Source organism: Setaria viridis, chromosome 8 (assembly GCF_005286985.2).
Source record: "Setaria viridis chromosome 8, Setaria_viridis_v4.0, whole genome shotgun sequence".
Lineage (NCBI taxonomy): Eukaryota > Viridiplantae > Streptophyta > Magnoliopsida > Poales > Poaceae > Setaria > Setaria viridis.
Genome location: NC_048270.2, coordinates 30,441,657 through 30,457,090, shown reverse-complemented (window position 1 = coordinate 30,457,090; position 15,434 = coordinate 30,441,657). Strand labels below are relative to the sequence as shown.

Here is a 15,434-nt window from a genome sequence, read left to right as displayed (position 1 = left end):
GATTGGGTGGAGGAGGGTCGCCATCGCCATCCATTTTCGCTGGGGACTCGGCCGGCGGCGGCCAAGGCGACCAGCGGAGCCACTAGGGTTCGCGGGTGAAGGGATGAGGGGGGTGGGGGGCGACAGGAGCAGTCCGGTCTTTTTTTTCTTTTGTCCAACTGATACGTTTGTGTAATGACTGGCAATGGTGGGTAAATACCCACCAACTCTATGAGGAAGTCTGAACCTGGAGTTGTTGGAGCACCCCTTGAGGTACTCCACCAAAAATGTGAATCTGGCCCCTAGCTCCACCTTTTTTTTTCTGGAGGTGGAGTTGGTGGAGCTAGACATGTTTGGCTACGAGTTTTTTTGGAGTTGGTGGAGTGGAGCTAATTTTTCTGCAATAGAGTGTGCCAAACACCCCCTAAATTTCTGATTTTGGACATGCAGGTGCGTGGTGCGTCCATTGATTTCTCTGTATACATGTCTCAGTTTAGGAAGGGCATGCATGCACATTATTTTATACTTATTAATTGAAATTTTAATGTATATTTTAATTAAGAAATATAAATAAATGGTCAGGATTTCATGAAGGCCAATCAAGATTGAACTTGTCCCAAGTTTCTGCAAAATGATTTCAGATTCTGTTCTGTAGTACAATGCTCCATACAAAGTTTAACAGAGAAATCCAATAGGTACTACATCCATCCCGAAATACAAGGGATTATGGCTAATTGGCTATGCCTATGCACCAGGACATGTACTTGTCCATGTACATAGCAAAAACCTTATATTTCAGGTACTACTTCATACATGTGGTATTTGTCCTAAAAATCTGAAGACAATTGCAATTCACCCTGGAAAACAGAGAGAAGCAGGTATAATATTATTGCTAGTACATCATAAAGCATGAAGGCAACTGCATGTCATTCCGTATGAAGTGAAGATTCATGTTTCCTCCACCAACCATCCGTTATCCAACAATTATTCCAGCTGATGGAACTGTGAAACCTCTGAAGTCAGGTCGAAGCATCTAAATGTGGATTAAAGATTTGATGGCAACCAGCTCCTTGATGATATCTCCAGTTGGCATCCTACTGGTCGGCATTTCCTCAGAGCATGACAGTCCAAGCCTAAGTAGTGAAATCAGGGCCTCAATCTTTCTATTGTATGAAGCACTTGCATCATGAACTTCATTCTTGAGCCTCAAGGACAGAGGCATGTCAACCACTTCCATTGTTCCTTTATGTAGGGCCATTTCGACATATTGACGAAGGCTCATTCCTTGTGCACAGATGCTATCAGTGGGCCTCTTCCCAGTTACCATTTCTAACACAAGAATTCCATAACTGTAAACGTCTCCATTTGTTGACACCACATTTCCAGCACCATACTCTGTAAATTAAATGTTCGAAAATACAAGATATCTGAGGATGCGCAAAATTCTAAGTTTAAGGTACAGCTGTAATACTATAACAGAAAAAGCAAAAGTTGGTAGGTGGCACAGCATAAAAATAAAGTAAGTAATGAACAATAAAGGCAGACAAACATAGCATAAACATATGCATGATAAAAACAGTTAGCTAACCTGGGGCAGCGTAACCGATTGTCCCTCTAACTCCCACTGAGCTTGCTGACTGTTGGACAATAGTGCTACCTTCAGTAATAATCTTGGCCAGACCAAAGTCTCCAACGTGGGCTACCATATCAGCATCCAAGAGCACATTGCTTGGCTTAAGATCACAATGTATAACAGGTGTTGGGCCATCACAATGAAGATAATCCAATGCGTAAGCCACATCTAGCAGTATGGCCACTCTTTCTGCGAGATCCAAGTACCTTTGTTCTGTTTGGTCATTAGGTTCAGGATGTAGCCAACCATCTAAACTCTGATTAGGCATAAAGTCATACACAATTGCTTTGAAATCATTTCCTCTGGCATCAATGCTTGCACAAGCTGTAACTATCTTGACGAGATTCCGGTGTCGCATGTTTCGGAGTGCTTCACATTCAGCTATGAAACTCTTGAGCGCCCCAGGAGTTTGAAGCTTTAGTACCTTCACAGCAACAAGATCTTTACCTTCCCCATCCTGACAATCTAACTCTCCTTTGTATACTGATCCAAATGATCCAGAGCCCAGAAAATTGGTAGGAGAGAAGTCATTTGTTGCTTTCACCAACTGAGAGTACGAGATCAATGGGTGGCCTTGCATGAGTATTGTTGAAGGAGTTTTTGTGTTGCTTCTCTTGCGCCATGATTTAAGAATGTAGAGTGATGAAAGGATGACCAGTATTGCGACAAGAGAAATAACAATGGGCACAACCACAAGGTTTTGTTTTTTCTTTGGTCGCTTTATCGAACAAGGAGGCAAATGTAGTCCAGTTATTCCATTGCAAAGTTTACCATTGCCTTTGATTGAGACTCCAGAAGCATTTGCAAAAACACCTGCAGTTGGCACTTCTCCAACAAAGTTGTTGAATGACAAGTTCAGAGAATAGAGCAATGTAAGGTCCCCTAAGAACTTGGGTATTGGACCTGACAAATTGTTGCGTGAAAGATCAAGAGTTTCAAGACCTTTGAGCTGACCCAGGGCTGATGGGATGCCACCAGCTATGAAATTATTTTGGAGATAGAGGTTCTGGAGGCGTTGGCATTGACCAATGGTAATAGGAATTTCACCTGATAATTTGTTAGACTCTGCATGGAATACTATAATACTTTCCAAATTTCCAATCTCTAAAGGTATTGAGCCCTCCAAGTGGTTATTGGATAGATCCAAACCATTAGAGAGAGTGGAAATGTTGAATACTTCCCTTGGAATGTGGCCTGTAAAACCATTACTAGATAGGTTTAGAGATAATAAGTTTGTAAGGTTTCCAACAATGCTTGGTATGCTACCAGTAAAACCATTTGATCCGAGATTTAGCATATTCAGTGCTGCAAGATTTCCTAATGTCAGTGGGATTGGCCCGCCAATTTTGTTGTTTGCAACAGAGAGGATTTGCAGATTTTGAAGCCTGCCTATGGAGGAGGGAAGAGTTCCTGTGAAATAGTTGTTATCGAGACCAAGAGCTTGTAAGTTGATGAGGTTATCAATATCTTTAGGTATGGTTCCTGAAATTTTGTTCGTGTCAAGGTAAAGAGCTGCCATGGTGGTGGACAGATTGGAAAGTGAATCAGGAAGCACTCCTCCTAAGTTACAAGTACTCAAGGACAATGCAGTAAACTTGGAACAATTGGTCAATGCAGTTATGAATTTCCAATCGTTGGGTTCTTTGGCTTCAAGCATAGTTTCTGAAAGCTCTAGAAGTTTTAAATGTTTTAAGCCTCCAATCTCTGGAGGAATGATGCCGCTTAAGGGGTTAGCACCAAGCTGAACCAACCATAGACTGGAAGCGTTAGCAATTGATGCAGGGATACTGCCATGGAACTGGTTGTGATCGGTTCCTATAATCTGCAGATTGGGAAAAGAATTGAATGCATTTGGAGGAAGACTTCCACTTAAATAATTTTGTTGTACAGTGAATGCTTGTAGAGAGGAAATATTCCAAATAGAATTGGGGATCAGGCCAGTAAAATTGTTAAAGCCTAAAGTTAGCCTAGATAAATTGGACAAGTGGCCTAAAGATGAAGGTATCGCGCCAGATAGCTTGTTGTAATCGAGACCAAGAATGATGAGGTTTGAGAGATTGCCCAACGCAGGGGGTACCTCATCAGAGAACCGATTGACTCTCAAATTCAGTACTTCCAGCAAGGGCAAATTCGCCAAAGATGGAGGGATCTCCCCTGAGAAACCATTTTTCTCAACATTCAAAAGCACAAGATTTTTCAGGCTGGCACCTATCTCAGTGGGGAACCGACCTTGGAGTCGGTTATCGCTTAGGTGAAGCATTGTGAGGTTGCTGCATCCTACCAGCAGAGGCACAGGAATGCCACCTTGGAGAGAGTTTGTGCTCAGGTTAAGCACCTGAAGCCTGCTGAGACGACCAAGCTCCTGAGGTATCTGCCCGACGAGGTTGTTGTCGTGCAGATCAAGAACCTTGAGAAAGGACAGGTTGCCAAGAATTGGTGAGAGGCGCCCAGAGAGGTGAGAAGAGCCCAACCTTAGTGAGGTGACCCTCTCGGGGTGCTGACGGCTGCAAACAACCCCTGGCCAGCTGCAGTAGTGGCTGGAGGAGTTCCATGATGCCAAGGAGCCCGCAGAGGCGAACGCCGACTTGAATGCGAGTAGCGTGAGCTCATCGGCTGTCACATTGCTGCTCCCTGTAGATACCAGAGCATAGGAACAGAATAGCAATAATGAGAAACAGAACAATGTTATAGCTCCTGCCATGACGATAAGTAGTTACAAGTGTGTATGCACTCATACTCTCAACGACGACATGTTATAGCTCCTGAATTAGAGAGTAGCATTGCCAAGTAACCGGCCGTCTAGCCGCCAGTCTTTGGTCAATGTATGGAGGCATCCAAGGACCACTACCTTCCATGTAGCTCCTAGAGCTTACTATAATGCATATTGGCAAGTGGGAGGACACATGCTGCGAACCAAACAACCACACTTGCTAGAGAGTGTCATTTGGTTAAGCAGTCTAGCCGCCAGTCTTTGGTCAATGTATGGAGGCATCCAAGGACCACTACCTTCCATGTAGCTCCTAGAGCTTACTATAATGCATATTGGCAAGTGGGAGGACACATGCTGCGAACCAAACAACCACACTTGCTAGAGAGTGTCATTTGGTTAAGCAATCAGCATTTGCATCTCCTTATTTCTCTCTACAAAGCTGATGAAATTAGCCTACTAGATAAGTTCATCCAAAGGTGAATGTGGATTGGCCATTGTCGGACCCGCTTTACAGAGGTCCATTGTGCACATCGTATCAGTCCTGGATCAGCGCATAGACAATAGAGATTGATATTGAAACAATACTTTGATCATTATTGATACTAGAATAGGGTTACACGGTTTATGGCTTTACAAAAGTGGCCTAATGCCAACGAGGCAATCAACGCAAACATTACAAGCAGAGTAAACAAGACAAACATTAGAGATCTACTGCAGCGGTCCTACGGCATCGTGACTCCAATCCTACAGGCATTCTTGGGTGTAGACGTAACCCTTATCTTCATGCATTCTCCTTAGTACAGTCCTCATCATTATTCGTATTCTGGTACGAGTTCATCATCTCTGTACTTCATTTCGTAGACTTCGTCCTCATGCATAATCAATATATAGCCTTGTGCTCCCTATGTAGCACTAGTAGAGAACTTACTTTCCATGCGTCCCTTTTGTTCCAATTTAAAGTTAGCCCGGGACAAAAGAGGGTGTGCCACGGTAGACTGGAATGGGGTGGAGCTTTACTCCCGGTTGGTATTTGCAACCGGGACTAAAGGCCCCCTTTTGTCCCAGTTGTAACGGCTAGTTTCCGAGTACCAACGGCACCACCCTTTTATCCCAGTTGGAGCTACCAACCGGGACAAAAGTGTTACCCTTTTGTCCTAGTTGGAGATTCCAACCGGGAGTAAACATTTTGTCCTGGTTGGTAATTCCAACCGGGACAAAAGGGTGATGCTTTTGTCCCGGTTGGTAGCTCCAACCGGGAGTAAACTCCAATCGGGACAAAAGCACCACCCTTTTGTCCCGGTTGGAATTACCAACCGGGATAAAATCTTATCCCCTTAAAGTCGTAGGTTAGAGGCCTTTCTTTCTCCTCCAGCCCAAGCCACTCCACTCCACAAAGACAGAGAGCTTCATCCTCTCCATGGCGCCGAAGCAAGCCTAGGGAAGGTGCTGCCGAATTTTTTTCCTCATTTCGGTGGGGATTTCACTCATCCAAAGTCTTGTGAAGGTTAGCTACTTCATTCTCTGTTCATTTATTGTTGTTATGCTTTGTTTTATGCTTTAGAGAGGGAGAAAAATGAGTTTGCTTGTTAGAAAGAGGGAGAATGGAGAGGATTTGTATTTATACATGTGTTTGAGCTACAATGTGATGGATAGTTTGAATGTGATGGAGAATGAAGAGTAAATGTGAGGGAGAATGAAGAGGATTTCAATATTATGAATGAGGAAAAATTAGAGTAAATGTGTTTTTAATATTTAGAAATTGCCATAAAATTAAGATAAATAAATTGTAGGTGTAAGAAAATAGAATTTGGTCATTGCTACATTTTTCCATGTCACTATGATTTAAAACTTAGTAATTGTATATATTTAACCAACAATTTATTTATCTCATGTTTAATGCAAGAACTAAATTATAAATAATAATTCTATACAAAACCCTATGTTCATTTTCCACGTAATACGATGCGTAATGCGGGTTCATATGTTGTCCATGCGTAATCCATTTTTATGCGTAATACAGGTTCATATGTTGTCCATGTGTAATACATTTTCATGCGTAATACAATGCAGGTGGACCGGCAGTGGATATATAATACAGATAGACGGAGCGAGGAATTTATTGATGGCTTGCATTATTTTCTCAAAGTGGCCAAAGCGAACAAGCCAGAGAACGAGTTCATATGTTGTCCATGCTTCCAATGCAGTAACAAGAAGGACTATTCAAAGGCTTCCTGGGGACTATTCACAGCCACTTGTTTAGATACGGTTTCATGCCTAACTATTTGGTTTGGACCAAGCACGGTGAAAGAGGGGTTGTAATGGAAGACGGCGAAGAGGAGGAGGATGATGACAACATTTCAGACTGGGCTGCAGCCAAGCTTTTGCAGATACTACAATGAGCGAGGCTGATGAAGATGGGTTTGCAGAACATGGCCCTACTGATGACCTTGGTCAGGTGCTAAGGGATGCACACAGAGATTGCAAAACTAAGAAGGAAACAGCAAAGTTGCAGCGCATGATAGATGATCACCAAAAATTGTTGTACCCAAATTGCCAGCAGGGCCATAAAAAGCTGGGTACCACACTAGAATTTATGCAATGGAAGACCAAAAATGGTGTGTTCGTAAGGCATTTCAGGGGATGTTGAAAATTGTCAAGAAGATTCTTCCCGAGAATAATGAATTGCCGTCCACAACATATGAAGCTAAACAGATTGTTTGCCTTCTGAGATTGGAGGTTCAGAAGATACACACATGCTCTAATGATTGTATCCTCTATCGTGGTGCTGAATATGAGAAACTAGATGCTTCTCTTGTGTGCAAAGCGCTACGGTATAAGATAAGGCGAGATACTCCTGGTGATGTCGAGGGCAGCCTCCCAAGAAGAGAGTTCCCGCAAAGGTGATGTGGTATTTCCCTATAATACCACGCTTAAAGCGCTTGTTCAGGAACAAGGCAAATGCTAAGTTGATGTGATGGCACAAAGAAGAACGTAAGCAAGATAAGATGCTGAGACACCCCACTGATGGGGCCCAGTGGAGATCAAATGATAGAGCATTTCCGGACTTTGAAAGTGATGCAAGGAACATAAGGTTTGGTTTAAGTACTGATGGATTCAATCCATCCAGTGAGTTGAGTAGTGGTCATAGTACTTAGCCTGTGACCTTATGTATGTTAAACCTTCCTTCTTGGTTGTGCATGAAGCGGAAGTTCATTATAATGCTGGTGCTTATCCCAGGCCCAAAACAATCCGGCAACGATATTGACGTGTACCTGAGACTGTTGGTTGATGAACTTTTACAGCTCTGGAAGGAAGGAGGTGTACGTGTGTGGGATGAGGATAAACAAGTGATGTTTAACCTACAAGCATTGTTGTTTGTAACCATCAATGCTTGGCCTGCACTGAGTAATCTTTCGAGACAGACAAACAAGGGATATCAGGCCAACACCCATTGTTTAGATGACATAGACAACATGTATTTGAAGCACTGTAAGAAGGTCGTCTATATGGATCATCGTTAATTTCTCCCTGCTCACCACCAGGTGAGAAACAACGGGATGCAATCTTCTCAATCCATCGATCCATGCCTTGGGATTGGAGTTTAATAACATCTTTATTTCTGCTATATGTACAGGTGGTGTACGAGAGTGCCTTACCAATCCTAGCAGGGCAACAAGCCATGGCATGGAGATTCCACCTGGCTACGCCAGTGTCGGCGTAGAGCAGCTCGCTGATAGCTAATATGAAGGCCTAGAGCTCGACCTCCAAGGAGGTGATGGAGAAAGGACACTAGGAGATGCGCTTCAAGGCATCATTCTATAGTGCAAATGCTACATCATCATCCTCGACACGGAGGCATTACCGCTCCCCACAGATCCCCAGCTGCAACCTTCTCCTCAAAGGTCAAGAATGACTTCTCCACCACGGCCTGCTCCAGGACTATCACCACCGGGACCGTCGCTTCCTACTTGATCAAGGTCTCCATCTCACCCACATCCTGGTGACGACGACGACAACAACACCCCTCCCTGATCACCGACGCCGGGACTAAGAGCAACCCCGAGCAAGGAACCTGCAACACCACTTAAGAAGTTGCGACCACCGCCTCCCAAGCCAACATAGAGAAAGAAGAAAACAAAGGAGCCTGAAGTGACTCATGAGGAACGCTGAGAGGCAATGACTCATGAGGAACGCTAGGCTGAAATCCAAGCAGAATGTAGGGAGTGGTTCAGGAAAAGGGCTGAAGAAAATAAAGTAAGGGAGATGAAACCACCACTAGTAGATCCAAATAAATTACAATTTTTTATTAAGATTTCAGAATCAGTCAAGAAGATGATGAGAGGAAAAAAAAAGTAAAGGAAAGTCATCTTAAGTGGTGTTGTCCCCCACCTCAGGCATCTACCAGAAAAAGACGCTAAAGGGATAGCAGCAATACCCTTGGATCAACAAGAACAAGTATTGAAATTCATGGAAGATATAGGTACGGGACTTGATGCATGTCTAGGGCAAGTTGACCTGCCAGCTGCACAGCCAGTACAACCGAAATGGACCTTTGAGCTAGGCAAGTCTCAAGTAAGGCCTGAGTTGGTAGGGAAGCTATCAACAAAGATGTACGAATTCCATGAATGGTACATGAAGACGTCCGCCGACCAGATGGCGATGTTCGGCCTTAAGGTAAAACCGATAGATTTTTTCAGCAAAGGCAAGAAACTCCTCTCGCTGGAATTCAAAGATATATACGAAGTGTACCATCATGATGCCCTAGATGTCTCTGTCATCAGCGTCTGGGCTCTATAAGTATCCGTTATCTATATGTAAATTTTGGATCATATCATTATTTTTTGTGTGTGAGTCGCCCTACTAACTTTGTCTTCTATTTTATGTAGGATACTAATTCAAAAGTGCCGACGAGAAGGATACTTCCATGTTGGCTTCATGGATCCATCCCTAGTTAATCAAGACCATATACAAGATTTTCTAGAGAAAACGTTGATGGAAATATTCAATTTCCTAGACAAACAAGCTTACAAGAGTTGCATACTACTTGCATACAACTTCAAGTAAGTGTTTGTATACCGTCTATTTTTGTTTTATTTTCCTTACTTGATTAATGTTAGTTAGCTCTAATATATATGAACATTTATGTACGCAGTTTCCACTAGATCCTCATAATAATTGAGCCTGATAGAAGCCACATCATTGTCTTCGATTCCTTGAGGAAACCACCGGCGGAGTACCAAGAGATGCAAGACATGCTAAACTTGTAATAATTCTGGACCTTTATCTCAATGCAAAAGTTTGTTTCCTAAATTTTCGCTTAACACTATATCATTCATTATTTTAATCCATAGTGCATGGAGACAGTTCCTCAAGAAACACAAAGGTGCATTCAAAGAAAAACTTACATGGAACATAGACTTTCTGGTACGTATGAAGTTTGCACATTTTGTACATTCTATATCATGAATATTTCATAACTTGTTTCTTTGCCCACTGAAGTGCTTAAGACATGAACCCGGGAATAATCTATGTGGCTACTACATCTACGAGAACATGCACAGTTTTGTGTCACACAAGGCTAGGTTGACGGAGCATGAAAAAAAGTACGTAAAATAAAACTATTAATAGTTAATTATTTTCTAGCTCTTTATATTTAATTGTTTGTGTAACATTATTCACATATTTCCTAATTACATATGCATAATATTCAACATAGCATCTTGGAGAAGGAAAGAATAGAGGCAATATGTGAAGGTCTCGTAGGATTCTTGGTGGACGAGGTGATAAATCCACAAGGAGAATTTCATTATGATGGATGAAATTAAGATGCACCGAGCAACACCTCGATGGGAAGATCCTAGGAATATCCGGGACAAATTTTTGTATAAATACTATAGTTTGAATATTTGTATATAATACGCTAAGATTTGTATAGTGTGCTAATTAAGAATTTTATATATACTAAGAATTATACGTATAGTAATTGTATAAATACTAGTTTGATTCGTTTAAATACTAGTTTGATTTCATTATAAAAAAACTCTCAACTACTAAAGGTTAACTAAAGGGATACGTGATGCATGAAATTACAGGCGCCATGCAGGCACCTACATGGCGTGCACCTCAAATTTTGTGAATGCACTTTAATCCCGGTTGGAAAACCAACTGGGACTAAAGGGGCCTGTCCTGCGCCTGGTGTGGCAGCCCCTTTAGTCCCGGTTGGTTTTACCAACTAGGATAAAAGGGGGTCTTTAGTCCCGGTTAAGTGACCTGGGACTAAAGACCCCCTCCTTTGGTCTCGATTGCTTTATCCCGTATGGTTTTTCAGGAGATTTTCTCCCTACCAACCGGGATAAAAAGTGAGTTCTCTACCAGTGTAGCCTTCATATTTCCGTGAGTAGTCTTTATCCTTTCATCCTCAAATATGTTCCTTATTACTGTCCTAACATGTGTTTTTCCTTGCGTACATCCACTGGTATTCCTTCATTGTCACGAGTGCTCCTGCAGCTTTCTCCTAAAATATTCAACGAGGGTGGTATGAGTACGCTACGTACTCAACAAGTCCTAACTATTGAGTTTAGGTAAGGTAATGATTTGCAGGTTGCATGCAAAGGATTATTTTGGTGAATTATGCAATATGGTAGGTGGATATTTATAAAAAGAAGTTTGAGTCCTTGGGGAGAATTCTCCCTTCCCGCCAGTTCCCGATTCTCAGGTCAACATGGCTTCCTCTCATCCATTCCTTATGTGAGTTCCCATAACAATCTCTTTATAAACACTAATCATATAGATCTCACCATAACCGGTTGCCCGGTACTAAGGACGTGGCTATTCGAATAGATTCATACACTCTGCAGAGATTGTACACTTTACCCACATGGTGTTACCGTCTAGATCATCAACAGCTTCAACGAGATCCAATACCTGACGGCTTTTCCCTATACTTCTACCTACGAGAGGTCATATGTTAAGTTGCAATACCAAGATGTTTCCAACATTCTAATCGGTGGAAGTTTTGCTCGGCACTTGCCATCTCGCTCTTCATCAATTGGCCCCTGGCACCGACCAACCTCTTCGTGCTGCAACCATAGCACCATCCGTTTGTATAGTCTTTGTTTCCCTTTGTTTTTGCCCCATTCAACTATCATGCACCTGAATGATGTAATAGGTATCCACACACAAATGCAAACAGGCCAAACTACTTTTCCATTATCTATAAAATTTGAGAGGGTACAGGTATAATATAGTGTACTAGAGCCACCATCATTGAATCATACCACTAGCGGTTATTATATGGCAAGTTGCCAGGGACTGCCCACCAGCTAGCCGCCTGCCTGTTAGGCATGTTGCATTCCGTTTTTGAAATCACAAGTACACTTTTGGATTTGATGGTATACGCAATTTGCCCACCATCCGTTTTGTCTTTGGCTGCTATACGCAATTCTAACGTTTCAAGATCGTCATGTTTAGATGGTTCCAACTTAAAAAGTCACCTTGGCTGAATTGTTGACGAAATTAAACAAGATTAGAACATACAATCGTGGATAGGCTTCACCAGTTACCTGTATTGCTAACTGCATGGTTATCAACAAAGCTAACTGCATTTTTTTAGAAAATGGAAATATCTGGCGCCAGACACAAGTTACAAAGTGATCAACTAATGGCTGATCAAAAATAAAAATAAAAAAGAAAGAGCACACAAACAATATGAAATAATCATCAGCAATGTCTATTATTGCTTCTCCATCTATTCTTAGCGACAATCCAATGATTTTGTTCGCCAAAAAGGTGGTCTCCCTTGTATCCTCACACTGCAATAATGCAAAGTCGTAGCTAGTATGTTCCCTGAATGTAGCCTTAAAAGCGACGCCTATAAGTAGGAATGTGACATAAAAAAAGATTGCTAACACCGTCCCATAGAACTGAGATTGAGTTTTTACTTGGTGATATAAACCAATTATGGTGGTCCTTCGGATGCCCCGATCTTCATGATAGTAATAAGCTTGTGAATCAAGGATAACGAAAAAATTGTCAGCAATTTCATGCTCATTCCCGGGGCCTCAAGAGGGATGGGCATCAACCACGTCCAGTACACTACCATCACTGGTAGAGAAATGGGATTTTGTCATAGTTGGAAACAATTTCCAACCGGGACTAACAAATCGGGACTAAAAGTCCCCATATTTAGTCTCGGTTCTTCACCCGGGACAAAGCCTACCTCAACCGAGACAAAATACTTCTAAAAAAACTGCATGCCGCCCCCATCCTGCCTGCTCGTGCTGCCACCCCTTCAGCTCCGCCTCGACCACCACCTCCTCGAGCTCCAACTCCACCATAGAGACAATCAAATCAAGAGAAAAAATAATTGACACTTCACAAATTGAAGCAAGAAACGTGCTCATCTCACATGACCATAACACAAGCAAGAACCACACAACCAATCAATTTGCAGAAGATCCGATTCACAACACATGAGTATAAGAACACATGAGTTCGATTTAATTCACAACACGCGGTGGATTCACCAGAAAAAATCACAAACGCGCAATTCATTAAGTATTTAGAAATCCATTAATAAGCCATTCCTCTCTATTCCGGGAATTATCCCTTAGAAATCAGATAATTCCCAAAATGTCCATCATCCTCTCTCTTTCGTTTCTCTTAAGCTAGACATTGATTGTTAGAATTATTTGTATGATCGCATGCTTGTTTGAGCCGAGAATACGACCAAGATCTGACCGGAAGCCAAGGATCCAGAAGGAACAAAGCCAAAGGTTCGGCCATCCAGAAGACCTAATTCGCATAGAAGCATTAGCCTGACCTGGCACCAATGAGAAGCTGAAGATTTGGAAGGCGAGAAGCCAAGACTCATTGTCGACCTAGGAAGCGCAATGTCCTAGCATCAACCCCCTTGATCATGTTTTATCCTATTAGTTTTATAAATAATAAAATAAGCCAAGATAATAATTTGACGTGCATATTTCCATAAAAACCATAAGGACCACCCACCTCCATTTCCTTCCTTGCCCTGTCTTCCAGGCATCTCTAACCAAATATCCCATCAGTGACCCCGAACGCGACTAGATCGATGCCCGAGCATCACTTAGAATTAGATTTCTTAGGAATATCACAAATACAACGCTTTTTATGGTGAGTTTTTATGTTTAATCTAAAATAAACCAACTAAAGAGAGTTAGAAACCATTAAGATAGGACATGGAAGTAAGGGGGCAACCTTAGTGGAGGATCCTGTCCTAAGAGCTTACTTCGGTCATGTAAGGACCGGTTCATGGGCAAGTCTTTCTGGTGAAATGTGCAACCATACGTGCCAAAAAAGGTACAACCTTTGGGAGTACCTATTTATATGAGGCATTGATTCGTGCCCCTCTAGTTGAACCTAGTAATCCATTCCAAGGGCCCAAGGTGAGCAACGGATATGCTGGAGCAAGACCTTTGCATAGTCTCAGGTCTATATCTGGCCATGCAGCCTGCAGCCCGAGAGCCCGGCACGAAGCACGTATTTTTAGCCCATACCTAACCCAGCCCGGCCCGTAACTCTTCGGACTCGGGCTGGCTCGGCCCGCATCATCGTGCCGGGTGTGGGCCGTTGCCTCGGCCCGACGGGCGGCACGGCCCGGCACAAAAATGTTGTCCCGGCTCATTGCCGGCCCGTTAAACGAGCAGCAGCCCAGCAGGCCGGCCCAGCAACGGTCGGGAGGGGGGCATATATAAGCCCTCGCGGCCGGCGATGCCCCCCCTTCGCAAACCCTACCTCCCATTCTCCCCTCCGCCCGCCGCCTCCTCGCCTCCTCGTCTCCTCCGCTGCGCGCCTACGCTCCAGGCTCCTCGCCTCCTCAGCTCCTTCTGTCCCGGCGAGTCGGCGACGGCCGACGGCGACCGGCGTGCCACCTCCTCGCCTCGACTCCTCCCGTCCTCTGCTCCCGGCTCACCTCCTGAGGCGTCGCGTCCGCGTCCGCGCCTCCGCAGGGAGTACCTGACCGCCTGCCTGCCTCCCTGCCTCCTTGGTGCCTTCTGCCTTGCTGGCTTCCCACCGGCACCGGCGCACCGCCTCCTCGCCTCCTCGCCTCGACTCCTCCGTTCCCCGCTCCTTGACTCCTCCCGTCCCGCCTCCCTGGATCTGGATCTACATCTAGATCCTCCTGATCCTTAGATCTAGATCCTCCTGATCCTCTTCTTGTTCTCCTGATCTTGTTCCTGTCGTCCTCTCCAGCCCAGGCTGAGCCGCTGAGGCATCGCAGGTATGTAGATGAGTAGATCCTCCTGATCCATTTCTTGTTCTCCTGATGTAGATCCTCCTGATCGTGTTCATGTTTTCCTGATCCTCTTCTTGCAGGTAATTGTCTTCTTCTCCTGCTCCGGGCTCCGGCGTCGCAGGTATCCATCGCCCGGTCGGGTGCCGCGCGCCGTTGAGTGACGGAGCGGTTGAGGCCTGAGACAGTGAGACCTGAGGGACACCCCGGCCCCCGGCTGCCGCCTGCCCCAGGAGGTCGTCGTGATGGACGAGAACTACACCATCAACGACGACCTAAGGGCCTATGGCCTGCCAGGTAACATCTTGCTGATCCTCTTCTTGTTCTTGTTCTCCTGATCATCTTCTGGTTCCTGTCTTCCTGATCCTCTTCTTGTTCCTATCTTCCTGATCCTCTTCTTGTTCTGTTCTACTAGGCGACGATGAGGACGATGTGGCTGCCGGAGCTGTGCCACTCGTCGGTAGCTCTGCTGCTCCCGTCAATGTGGATGCTGCCGGTGCCGGAGGTACTATTCCACCTTCTACCCCATCTTCTACCCCATCTTCTACCCCAACTACATCAACGGGCACCAGTGTCCGCAAGGGGAAGCGGCAGTCTGCTGCCTGGAATGACTTTGAGGAGTTGTTCCAGGACGGCGCCAACAGGAAGAAGGTAAGGTACGCTACCAAGTGCCGTCATTGTTCTCACATTCTTACTGGCCGGTCTTGTGCTGGTACTGGCCATTTGCTCCGGCACCAGAAGATGTGCTTCACTAAACAAAACCATTCTTCTCTTATTCAGTCGCAACTGCAATTCCATTCTGATGGCTCAATTATTAATTGGGAATACAAGCCCGATCTTGC

The 15,434-nt window shown here is 44.2% G+C and overlaps 1 protein-coding gene across 1 annotated transcript; it reads right to left on the bottom strand.

Annotated features, from left to right (window-relative positions):
* Positions 1–600: 600 nt before the first annotated feature.
* LOC117833576 (receptor kinase-like protein Xa21) lies at positions 601–4,343 on the bottom strand. Its single transcript, XM_034713130.1, has 2 exons — positions 1,568–4,343; positions 601–1,374 (listed from the first exon to the last, which is right to left on the bottom strand). The coding sequence occupies exons 1-2, from the start codon at positions 4,311–4,313 to the stop codon at positions 1,013–1,015; spliced, it is 3,108 nt and encodes a 1,035-aa protein (XP_034569021.1). The 5' UTR covers positions 4,314–4,343; the 3' UTR covers positions 601–1,012.
* Positions 4,344–15,434: the final 11,091 nt, after the last annotated feature.